The following is a 12,453-nucleotide window of genomic DNA, read 5'->3' as shown; positions in this document are numbered from 1 at the left end:
TTGCTTGCTGAATGTGCAGCTTTTACAGCACTGTGAAGGCTTCGAGCCTTTTCTTGCACTACACACAGGCTAGACAAGAACTGTATGCACCGGTTCTGACTCATCTATAAATGTGACCTGAAGACACAGTTACGAACAGCTCATTTGTCATCCGGGGACTGCACGTATAGTGAGAAAAAAACCTGTCAATCTAGCATTTTATACCCTACGAAAACCTTTCAAACATTAAGATGAAATTAGGAGTTTTTTTTAGGCACAAAGCTTAAAGAATTGGTCACCAGCAGGAAGGAACCCCAGGAATTCTTAAGGCACAAAGAAAGACTACCAGATGGAAATCAGGGTCTACACACAAAAAATGAAGAGAACCAACAATGGTAACGATATGGAAAATAGAAAACACTTCAAAATTTTTTTCTTAAATCTCCTGAAATGATAGCAGAGAGTTTGATGCAAAAATGACAACATACTGTGGGGCTTATAGTAAATAAAATGTACGACAAGAACTGCACAAAAGCCAGCAGGGGAGGGATGAACCCACATTGTTATAAGGTTCTCACACTACACGAGGTGGTACACCACCACTGGAGGGCAAATGGCAATGAGCTGAAGACGTACACTATGCACCCCAAAGACATACGCCACGCACCCCAAAAACGTACGCCACGTACCCCGAAGACGTACGCTATAAACCCTGAAGCGAACACTAAACACAGACACACACACACAAAATGAAGAGTTGTAGCTAATAAACCAACAAAGGAGATGAAATGAAATTACAAATCCCATCATGCCAACAATCACCATGAATGAAAGTGGGTCTATCAAAAATGAAAGAAAAAAAAACATACCCATCTGTCACCACTGAGTTGATTTTGCTGACTCCTGGCCGCGGAGTAAACTACACTCCATAGTTTCCAGGCTCTGGTCTTTTGGAAGCAGATTGCCCAGCCTTTCTTCTGACACACCTCTGGGTGGATTACGAACCGCCAACCTTTTGGTTAGCAGACGAGTGTTAAGTATTTGTACCACCCAGAGACTATGGAATGGGCCTCTATACCCCAGTAATAGCCAAATCTAACTACATGTTGCCTACAGAGAAACCCACTTTAAATATCAAGACACATAGATTTAAAGGACAGAAAAAGAATAATCGGAAGACCCTGGCTCCAGTAGCTTATAGACTAAATTTTCTCATTTCTAATATGACTATTTTTGATAGAAGAAAAAAAAACAAAAACACCCGAAAGTTTTAAAAACATCAAACTGGGATAAAACATTATTTTGGTAATGAAGAGATGTGTTGAAGTCACACCTACATACCTAACACAGCAAATGCATGGGAACCAGGTGCATTTGAGAAAGACAAAGTCTAAATATTTAACGTCACGCTCACTAAAAATAGTTGGTCCTCAGCCGGCTGGGATATTTCCCGTCATCACTGAGACTAAGAGAAATGGATTTTCCACGTGTCTGCGCGGAAAAGCCAGTTCCATGTTTTGTGGTCATCGCTGATACTCTGTGGAGGTCTTGGCTTTTTAACACTTATGGAAAAGAGCTGCCCTCAGGATGGCGAAAATACAATATGCCATTTAAAAAAGTTTCAGAGGCCACTCCCTTTCTTTTGAGGACCTCACGAGTAGCAGTTTGGCCTTCAGATGAAAATGGCTTCACCAGGACAATGATCAAGGATTAAAATAAAACTGCCCCACGCTCTGGTGGGATTTACTGGCAGTGTGGCTGTGCTCAAAAGAGCCCTGGCTGCACAGTGATTAAGCACATGGCTGCTACCCAAAAGGTCCGCAGGTCGAATCCACCAGCCGCTCCTTGGAAACCCTATGGGGCAGTTCTACTCTGGCCTACCGGGTTCCTGTGAGTTGGAATTGACTTGATGGCAACGGGTTTGTTTTTGGTGCTGTTGTAGCATTGAGAAATGGTCCTCAAGCCTCCCCCTACACAGTGTTCCCCAGAGGCAGGCTGTGGGGTGAGGCTTGCCACATGAGAAGTGTCCACGAAGCCTGCGCACTCGTCATCAGGTGATGAGGCTCAGAAAACTGCAAGTGGGCCTCCCTGTCTGGCTGCTTAGTGGCGTATGTGAATCAAAGCTGAAGATCTCAGCCCAGTTCTGCTGAGGACGAGAACTCACTGTGGAAAAAGTTATCTGTCACTGCCATCAGTAACAGCCTTGGCTGGCCCCACATCTCGGCCAAGGACTCAGCGAAGGGAAGGAGTAAGGTTAAGAAAATAGGTGTCTGTTTTCAGCAAAGGGCTGAATGGAGTAGTGGGAACGTGGTTTCTCTGAAGACTAGTTTTAAAAAAAAAAAACACAAAAACAAAAAACTAGCTGCCATCAAGTCAATTCCAACTCATGGTATCCACACACAGAATCTAAGCAAATGTCCAATTTAAGATTTCAAGAAGTTTAGCAATACCTAGACCCTGCACGCAGGACATAAAATCATGCTGTGTAGAACTTCTGCTACACGCAGCATGGCTGAATCGTGTGAATATACACGAAGCTTGATACGAAAGAGGAGCCCTGGTTGCGCAGTGGTTAAATGATATGGCTACTAACCAAAAAGGCTGACAGTTCGAATCCACCAGCCGCTCCTTGGAAACCCTTTGAGGCAGTTCTACTATAAGCTGGAATTGACTCGACGGCAATGGGTGGATACAAGGGAACACACAGGGGACAATTAGTTTATATTTACAAACAGGACGTGGGCTCCTTTTGGGGAGGAGTGGGGTACTGCTAGGAAGGGACTCTGGGAACCGTTGTCTATGTTCTTGACCTGGGTGGAGATTTTTCACCAAAGCTCAAGCCATACAATAGGATTGTGCACTTTTCTATACATCATGAAAGTGTACTTAAAATACTGTTTGTGTTACTTGCCTACCAGGACAAAGGAAGAGAAAAAAGAATCACAACAAACTTTCAGAAAAAAGTAAAAACGCCTCACGACTTAATTCAGCTTCGAGAAATCTAGCCAACACTGGCCATTTTATTCTGTTGTGATTTCTGTTCCACTTCTCATTTTAATTTAGGACTTTTCTGTCCTGATGAAAAAGCTTCCTTTTTGATCAGATGACAAAATCTGTTTAAAGAATCACGTTTCTATTTTTTGCTCTGAATGACAAGTAGCAAAATTTTAGCAAATTTTAATAAACATTTTTTGTACTATTTCTCTATCCACTTCTGTGCTTTTTAAAATTTTCCATTTCAATATGAATCACTTTAGTGTAAACAGTGTACTGAACTATTACGAACCCTTTCCAAGATTCGGGCTGACATGCTCTGTGAACCTTTCTACCTGTATGTACTGTACCACTAAAACTTACACTAGGTTGCATTTGGAGACTTACAGGTAAGGAAAACAGTGACTGGCACATTTCGCTGACTTGAAACACCATTTAGTATACACCATTCCTCTTCACAAAAGGCTTCCTGTGCCCTGGCCCCCAGCAGAAAACGAAAAGTACAACATTCAAGATTTTGTGAAAAACACTGTCCTGATTTTACTGATTTCCTACTAAATATTTCACAGGCCTTTGCTTTGTCTCCTAAAGCTCTACTGAGACAGAGAAGCAGACTAAATGGGTTTGTTATAATTCACTCAAAGTCACAATGGCAAACAATCTTGTATTTTTAGACTGTGGAAAATCTATTTTCACGTTTGATGAGAAACAGGCGTAACCAGAGGCTAGGGGGAGGGATCAGAAGAGCTTCCTGGGCCACTCACTATTAGATTTGGGTCACTCAATCTGCTGTTTAATACAGCCATCAGGGCAATGAAGGCATCGCTTTGCCATTATCGTAATCTGACATTTGCATGAAATGTCCCTTGCTGTCTTGCAGATAAAATCTAGCTTCAGCAACAGGATACTGTCCATCGAGATGGGAGCTAGAGCCAATAACACAAAGGGCTGTTGATGGAAAAACCTCTGTGAACACCCAGCCCTCCTTCATCTTTTTCTGAGGGCGGTACAGGATGAGGATCAGCGAATTTGTTCACAAATAAGAGCATTTGTGTATAAAAAAAGGAAAAACAGGACCAATAGTGGGATGTGGTCTTCCCAATTCATCTAAATCTACCTTGGCCATTAAGTCCACAGAAAGGAGCCCTGAGTATCATCATGGCTGTGCCAATGAGCACAGAAGCAAAATGCATGCATTCACTCACCACCTCCACAGCCGTGTCCTTGCGACTCCTTTCCTGCATGCTGGACTGGAGGCATCACTGGCCGTAAAAAGCAAGCTGGACCCAGAAGAACATGCAAGTCCTAGTGGAGAGCTGGAATTCCCACCCCTGCCCACCGGTAACGAGGCACAACCCCCTTGGGTGTCAAGGCAGTGCCCCTGTCCCCTGCCAGAGTCAAAAAGCCCTTAGAATGAGGAAGTAACAATCAGCGACAGGTGGGAAGAGGTTCACCGTACACCCTTTGGGACCATCTCAATTATGAACTGTTAAAAATTAATTAAATCAGATTCCGACTCTGGGAAAACGGAGTGGACATACCTTTCCCTCTACCTCCTGCTGAGTATAACTAAAAACCTTGGATACTAAATATAAAGCAAACATGAGATGACTCTGAAAGGTGGAGAGAAGGCGGCAGGCCAGCTAGGGACCTCAGAAGGCAGGAACAACAGGGTGGTGAGTCCCTGGGTTTTCTTTTGCTTCGTGTCGCCCAGGCTTCAGCTGAAGAGGCTCCAGCCGGAAAACACAGGCACAGAGAAAAGATGCGCGAACAACAGCCTATTCTCTCTAGCCAAAGGAACAGAGAAGAGGCAGCCTAGCGGGACAGAATCTGACTTTTAGGTAACTGCTCAACTCCAGCTGAAAGCCACACGAAAACACTGTGGCCCCACCCAACCCATGCCAGCAAAAGCCAAGTGGGGAGCCCAGGCTGCCACCCCTGCCCATGCTGGTTTCAGAGATGGCCAGGCTGAGAGCTGAGACTTTCATCCCCACCAAGAAGTAATGATATGCTCTTTTCACTCCCACTGGGGTGTCTCAGGAGGCCGCATGAGAGGAAGGACTATTGCCACTGCCCAAAGGTAACAAGGCTCACCCGCTTTGAAGTTCATAGTACATTCAAAAAGTGAGATCCAGCTGAACGTTCTTCAAGAATTATTTTCAAAATTAAGGCCACTGTTTCTTGGTGATAAATTGACCTTCATGAAGTCACGGTGGTTACGCCTGAGCCACACAGGGCAGGCACATTCCCCCCACTGCGAGAAGGCTGCGTTTACCTGGCCTGGTCAATTCACTGAAGAGATGAAGTAGAAAGCACGGGTCATAAAGGTCCTTGAGATCCACTATGCTCCTGTCCTTAAATATAAATTCCTGTGCGTCCTGAAATAGCCCAAAACAACAGAAAAGCACTATTCAACCTCATAAATGTGAATACCATGCAAATGTTGACCCACTGTTTCTGGAATTCAAGTTATTCTGAATATTCAGGAGCATGAAAAAAAAAAAAATAGCATTGGTTTTTGCAATGACACGTTTGGAATCTGCTTCAAAATCCTTTGGGGAGGGGAGGCTGTATATGAAACAACTTTGGCCAGTGCTGGTAACTGCTGAGGCCTGGTGATGAGTATCCGGGTGCCTAGTCTCTGTACATTTGTATATGGCTGGAATTTTACATAACAAGTTAAACTACAACAAGGAAAACAAAGCCTGTATTTCATGGCACTGTTAAGCTGGAGGTGCAACGGGAGCTCTTGGAGGAAAAGGAGGCAGAATTCCACCCCCTACCCGGAGCCAATGTCCTCTGAGGAGGACCAGCAGCTGGTGTGGCCGCACCTCAGGGGGCAGCAGCTTCCGGTTCTGGGGGAAATGGAGGATGGTCTTTAACATCCGGTCCCGATCCAGCAGGCGGAGGATGTCCCCGACGCTCGGCTGCTGCCACAGCGACTTGCCCAGGCTCCGGCTCGTCTTGTGATGCTCCACGGCTGCCGGGCCCCACAGCAGCACCCTAGAGCCAGAGAGGAGAGCCGACTGGTCACAGGGTCCCACCAGGAACAGAATTAACAACCACGACGATGCCCATGATAGGAGGCATTTATTGAGCAACCAGTAGGCACCTGGTGCTATTCTGCACGTTACAGGTGATATGTCACTTACTCCCCTCGCAACCTATTAAGTACGGGGTGGTGATGCATCACAGAAACTAACACCCGTACAGAGTGTATGACGCTAAGCCCTCACTAAACCTTCACAGCAACCCCATTAGGTAGGTACTATTACTAGCTCCGTTTTGCAAATGGGGAAAAAGACAGAATTAGAAAAACTGCTCAGCTGGTAAGTGGCAGAGCTGAGATTCAAGCTCGGAAAGTCTGGCTCCAGAGTCAAGCTAGACCACAGCTGCAGGGCCCCGGCTGCTCGATGACGCTGCAGGCCTCTCCCTGTTCACTCCTGACAGGGATCAAGTAGGTCTGCCTGGGCCAGCCCCAAGACTCCACACTGCTGTACCATTCACGTTGCCCCTTCCCCACTGCAGTGGCCCACAGAAGCCAACCTCGCCATCCTCCTGGAAACAGACACAGGCCTCCCTCCTTTATCCCAATCCCTCCCCACTGCTGCCAGGATGCGTTCTCAAAGCCCTGCTTGGATGAGGGCCACTTCTCTGCCTGAAATGTCTACTGGCCCTCAGCTTGCTGTCTCCTGGAGGAAAAATGGAAGTGCTTCAGCCTGGTACGTCGGGCCTCGAGCCAACTTGTCTGGCCCATTTCCTATTTCCCACACCACTCTACGACCCACGTAAGCTGACCTACTCGCCATTCCCTTAAGATCTCTGACTTTCCCACTTCCAAGCTATGTGCCTGCTGGCCCCTCCTCTGGTGCCCCATGCTCCGCTGCCACCCTCAACCCAAACTCCTCCCTGACAGCCCCCAGACAGACGCACGGCCTTGCCCTTGCGCCGGTACAGCCGCTTCACCACATGGCTGAACCAGATGCCAACCTACAGAGTTAAGTGTGTGAGGACCCTGTACCCTCAACAGACGGCAGGACTGCCTCATTGCTCTCAGCATTGCCCAGAGTGCTGAACATCCAAAAACCAAACTAAACCCGTTGTTGTCGAGTCAATTCCGACTCACAGAGACCCTACAGGACAGGGTAGAACTGCCCCATAGGTTTCCAAGAAGTGGCTGGTGGATTTGACCTGCTGACCTTTTGGTTAGCAGCCGTAGCTCTTAACCACTGTGCCATCAGGGCTTCAACAAACATCTATTGACTGAAATTCTTCTAAATACAGGCTTGTTTCTATGCAAGTAAACAAGTTACTCAAGTTAAAGAAGTGAATACTCATTTTTAAGAGGGTGTCCCTCTGACGATGGTTTCTAGGGGCAGAAGCAGATGCACACTAAACACCCTGTGGGACAGGCACGGCTCGCTGGCAAAAGACCCGTTCACTGGGTGTCCCAGCGCGCCCCGGCACACCCCCAAACTCAGCCTCCTCTTCGTCTGAGTATGTATGTTGGAGGGACACTCGCTTTGCCCCGAGGAGAGAGTTCCGGGCTCTCAGCTACAGCAGTCCACGCCCTACTCATGCTCTCTCCTGGGAGCTGAGGCTGGACTCCCTTCACCGCCAACTCTAACCCTTTATTCACGGGACAACTCACTTGACCTTTCATATCTGATTAGAGGGTGTTGGGATGCAAAAATGGGCAGTTAGAGAAGCCCTCTCTTCGCTGTGATAAAAACTGCTTCCAACATGCTCTCTTCTCCCTTATGTACACAGGACTGTTCCATACAGAAAGGGCACAGCTGGCATACCACCACCTATAGGGCAGCAAGGTGAGGCCAGCCTGTAAGAGGAAGAAGGGGAGAAAGCCTAACCAAGACCTGGGAATTCTTGAGAAGATGTCTTTGTTTTTTAATCTATTTTTGGAGGGGGATTTCTGGGCTAATACAGACTGTACCCTGAAATAAAAGGTGTGCTGCAACGGAAACAGTCTTCTCTTTACTGTAGACAGTTCCTAAACCATTATTCTTGGCCCAGTCAGCTCGCTTCCCGTGTGGCGACATAAAGCCCTTCTTCATGCACTCCTTGGGCTGATGTTAGGGGGCTGATCCCAAGACATAAAGAGAAACTAAGGCTCTAGGGCAGCAAAGGAGAGAAGTCAAAAATGCTTTCCACGAACTGCACATTTGAACACGTCCCCTCTTAGCCCCAGCAGCACCCACAAGGAAATGCATCGGCCCCAGCCCCTCGAGGCCCAGGTGTGCTGGCCAAGGAGGCCAGGGTGCAGCCCGTGGGAACCCAGAGGAGACAAGACAGACGCAGAGATAGAGACAGACAGACAGACCCCCTCACACAGGCAAGGGGAGAGAGCAGCTAATGTCCAGTTGGCACTCCTCACTTTTCTCCCCCAAACCCCCATCTCACACATCATTTCCATCTAAAGTCAAGCAAAAGAGAGAAAGGGCTTCAGAAAAATCAAAACCAAACCAAGATACGGCAGCCGGCTGAGGCTGGGGTAGGCTAAGGGCCTATCCTAGGGTGGGCGGCCTACGCTGGAGCCCGTGTGTGAGCTAAGGGACTTCACCCTGTCCTGAGAACCAAAAAGGAAGGAGAAAATGCTGAGTACGAGCTCACGTCCCGAGCGTCAGCCCTGGTCTCTGGCCAGTGCTCACCTGAAGCTGATGAGGCTGACACTGTTCTTCTCATATGCCCGGAGGAGAAGTAAAATCTTCTGGTCTGGAAGTCAATTGATGGTCAGCTTAGGAAGCTGAATTCTTTATACGTCCCCTCACGATACAATACCATGTCCTCACACACTCCCCAGATTGCACCCTGTCCTCACATACTCCCTGGGTCACATCCATTCTCACACACTCCCCAGATTACACTCCTGTCCTCACACACTCCCCGGGTCACACCTTCTTCCTCACACACTCCCTGGGCCACACCCCGTCCTCCTCACACACTCCCTGGGTCACACCTCATCCGCACACACTCCCAGGGTCACACCTTCCTCTTCACACACCCTCCAGCTCACACCTCGTTCTCACACACTCCCCAGGCCACACCTCATCCTCACACATTCCCTGATTCACACCATCCTCACACTCCCTGGTTCACACCCCATCCTCACACACTCCCTGGGTCACACCTTCCTCCTCACACACTCCCTGGTCACACTCCCTATGCTCACATACTTCGCAAGTCATGTACAACCCTTCCTCACATACTCCCTGGTCACACCCTCACCCAGGATGCTGAGTGTGGCACCATAGGCCCCGAGTAACACTGCAAAGTGGCTGCTTTCACAGACAGAGGGGCACAACTTCACCACTGTCAACATCAGGTCCACGAGCGCTTCTGGAAGAAAATAGCACTTAAATGTACAACCCTGCGGTGGTGCACACTCAAAACAAGTTGAGGGCCAAGTGTTTCAGGAAAGATGTCAGTTCTTCCAACATCCTTCTCTGTCCTCTCCCTGCACCTTGTTTGTATTTTAATTAAACAAACACATCTCAACAATCGTCTCCCTTCCTGGGTCCTTGACAGGCCTGCTAGTAGTCTCATTCCACTCTCCTCCCAAACTTTAAGCCACTAGATTTTTAATAAGCATTTTCCCCTGTGATTATGTTACCAAAATCTCTAATATTTCTACTCCTGCCTGAATAGAAGGTCAAAGCCCTGTTTATTCTTCCCGCCACCCACACTACTAATTTGGATTGTGGCCCTCCTCAATTTAGCAGTTTCTTACAGAATGACTTTGTGGTGATTTCTAGAGCTCCGCTAACAGCCAAATAAGTCAGCAGTTCGAATCCATCAGCCGCTTCCCGGAAACCCTAGGGGGCAGTTCTACTGTTCTATAGGGTCTGTGAGTCAGGATCAACTCGACAGCGATGGATTTTGGAACCAGAACATGGCTTGGAGAGGGAGGAACCTTGGGAACGTCTTCTCTGGCATCTGTCAGGGCCAACACCACACTGGGGACTCGTGGGCATTAATTAAACCCTGACTGAATTTGGGGTGGAGCCTAAACCTAGACATTAACTGAAGCTCTCTCTAGCACTGAACTGTCAACGGGTACGTTTCAACCCTTTTCCCTTGATTAGTTTCAATCTTCCCATTAAGATTTATGCACATAAACAATTTCCCTCAGGTCAGACATCCACACTTTTTTTTTCCCCACCCCTCTTAATCTCCACATAACTCCTCGATTTTAATACTCACCCATAAAGCATCAAGACCTCAAACACATTTATGCAAGATAGAAGACGCCTTGAAAAGGGGTCTACGTTGTGTTTGTCCAAGGAAACATTTCTTGGGTGTGGACGGACAGAACATACGGAGATAAGCGCTACTGCACAGCTAGGTGACAAAACCAGGCGGTAAAACCTGTATATGAAATGGGAGGGTGGGGAGACGGTCACCTTTTACTTGGCTGTCTGGGTTTTCTTCTCCCTGGGACTTCAGCATACTTGACAAGAACAGAGAATGCTGGGTGAGCATCACGTGGACCGTGGGGAGGGGGAGAAGCTTCGTGAACAGCGGGCTTTCCGGCAAATATAAGAGCTGTATGGCAGCATGGAGGGCCTTTAAAAACGCGTGGTCCTGATATCGGGATCTAGAAGGCAACAGCCAAAGGAATAGAGTGTCACTAAAACAAAACAAAAAAAACCACCAGCTGCCAAGTCAACACGAACTCATGGCGGCCCCATGTGTTAGAGCAGAGCTGTGCTCCATGGGGCTTCCAGTGGCTGAGTTTTCAGAAGCAGATCACTAAGCCTTTCTTCAGAAGTAGCTTTGGGTGGACTCAAACCTCTAAACTTTTGGTGTTGGCGCAACGGTTAGACACTCAGCTGCTATCTGAAAGTCGGTGGTTTAAACCCACCAGCTGCTTTCGTAGGAGAAAGATGTGGCAGTCTGCTTCCGTAAAGATTACAGCCTTGGAATCCCTATGGGGCAGTTCTACTCTGTCCTTTGCTCTAAGTCGAAATGGAATCAATGGCACATGACAACAAGAAGCAATGCATTACCTGTTTGTACCATTCAGGGACTCCTGAGCTTCACTAAAACAGAATTTTATTTAACAAGTAAAAAATTTTTTTTAAACTTTTATTAAGAAAATTTTCAAACATGCCTCACAGTTGAGAACTTACAGCGACCATCAGTAGGCTCTACCGTTAACATTGTATTAAACTTGCTTTATCATCCACCCATTTCGCCTGCCCACGGCCAGGTGCACCTCTGAACACGAGGGAGGGACTGATGTGTATTTACATATTTGACAACAAACAGAAAACTACCTTCCTGCTTATGTGAAAACAGCTGAGCCTGAGAACAGATGACCCTCTCTGCCTCCCGGTCCACCTCGCCAGGTCAGCCTGAGTTCCTGTTCAAGCACAGCTCCCTCGTTCCTGCTGTTCAGCTCAGAACACCCATTGAATGGCTCAGAAGTGTGCCTTTTCTGTGCCTTAAAGCTCCTCAAAATCCACCCAGAGAATGAAAGCACCATGCTCTAGGAAGACCAACTTCTTGCAGTCATATACAAATAATGTTAAGAATTACTTAGCAAACAGTGGGCATTCTAGAAACACAAATTAACCAAAGACTGAGCAAATGATAATGGCAAGTGATAGCCTGTCAATCAATACCTGACTCACCTTCACTTTTTTCTCTCCTGTGGTATAAAGCATTTTTCTCTGAGCATTTCAAGTTCACAACAGGGAAATGAAATTAACACCCACAATCGAACACCATTTCACAACTCTGACTGCCAAAAACAAAAGCGCCTGACCACATCAAGTACTAGCAAGGCCATGAGGGAAAAATGAACTCCCTCAAATTCACTCAACAACTCTGGATAGTAATGTGAACATCAGGTAAAACCAGGGTGTGTCCACACTAACAGCTAGCAAGTGCCCCCTCGCTGAGAAACTATGCCACAGGGGCAGAGTTTGTGATGCTGTGATGCTGACTGCAGGAATATTTGTAAAAGAAAAAGTAATAACCTAGCTGTCCCCTGGTAGGGGACTGGTTAGGTAAACTATGGTGCAGTCACAAGATGGACTGTGCCAGAGCAATAAAAATAAATGATTAAAAAATGAATGTATCAATGTGGATGAATAAAAAACATTTAAATGAAAAAAAGGAACATACAAACATACACAGAATGATGTTAGCTGCCACTGAGTTGGCCCCCAACACATGGTGACCCCACACACAACAGAATGAAATGCTGCCTGATCCTGCGTCATCCCATGATCAGTTGGGGATTGGACTGTTGTGATCCATAGGATTTTCACCGGCTGGTTGTTTTCAGAAGTAGATTACCAGGCCTTTCTTCCTAGTCTGTCTTAGTCTGGAAGCTCACTGAAACCCGTTCAGCATCGCAGCAACATGCAAACCTCCGCTGACAGATGAGTGGTGGCTGCCTGCGAGGTGCACTGGCTGGGAATTCGTGTAAAATATTAAGCCCACTAACCAGTAGGA

At 47.1% G+C, this 12,453-nt stretch overlaps 1 protein-coding gene across 3 annotated transcripts in view; it reads right to left on the bottom strand.

Moving 5' to 3' along the window:
• Nucleotides 1-12,453, bottom strand: part of URB1 (URB1 ribosome biogenesis homolog) — a 91,669-nt gene that overhangs the window by 16,680 nt on the left and 62,536 nt on the right. For 2 of the 3 annotated variants that reach the window (XM_049857779.1, XM_049857781.1), the window contains exons 26-30: nt 10,392-10,585; nt 9,217-9,327; nt 8,640-8,703; nt 5,757-5,976; nt 5,249-5,351 (exon numbers count right to left, since the gene is read on the bottom strand). In XM_049857779.1, the coding sequence (XP_049713736.1) occupies nt 5,249-5,351; nt 5,757-5,976; nt 8,640-8,703; nt 9,217-9,327; nt 10,392-10,585 (692 nt within the window). The remainder of the gene's footprint in view (nt 1-5,248; nt 5,352-5,756; nt 5,977-8,639; nt 8,704-9,216; nt 9,328-10,391; nt 10,586-12,453) is intronic. The other variant, XM_049857780.1, reaches the window with a different exon arrangement.

Source organism: Elephas maximus, chromosome 18 (genome assembly GCF_024166365.1).
Source record: "Elephas maximus indicus isolate mEleMax1 chromosome 18, mEleMax1 primary haplotype, whole genome shotgun sequence".
NCBI lineage: Eukaryota > Metazoa > Chordata > Mammalia > Proboscidea > Elephantidae > Elephas > Elephas maximus.
This window is presented reverse-complemented; position numbering and strand designations above follow the sequence as displayed.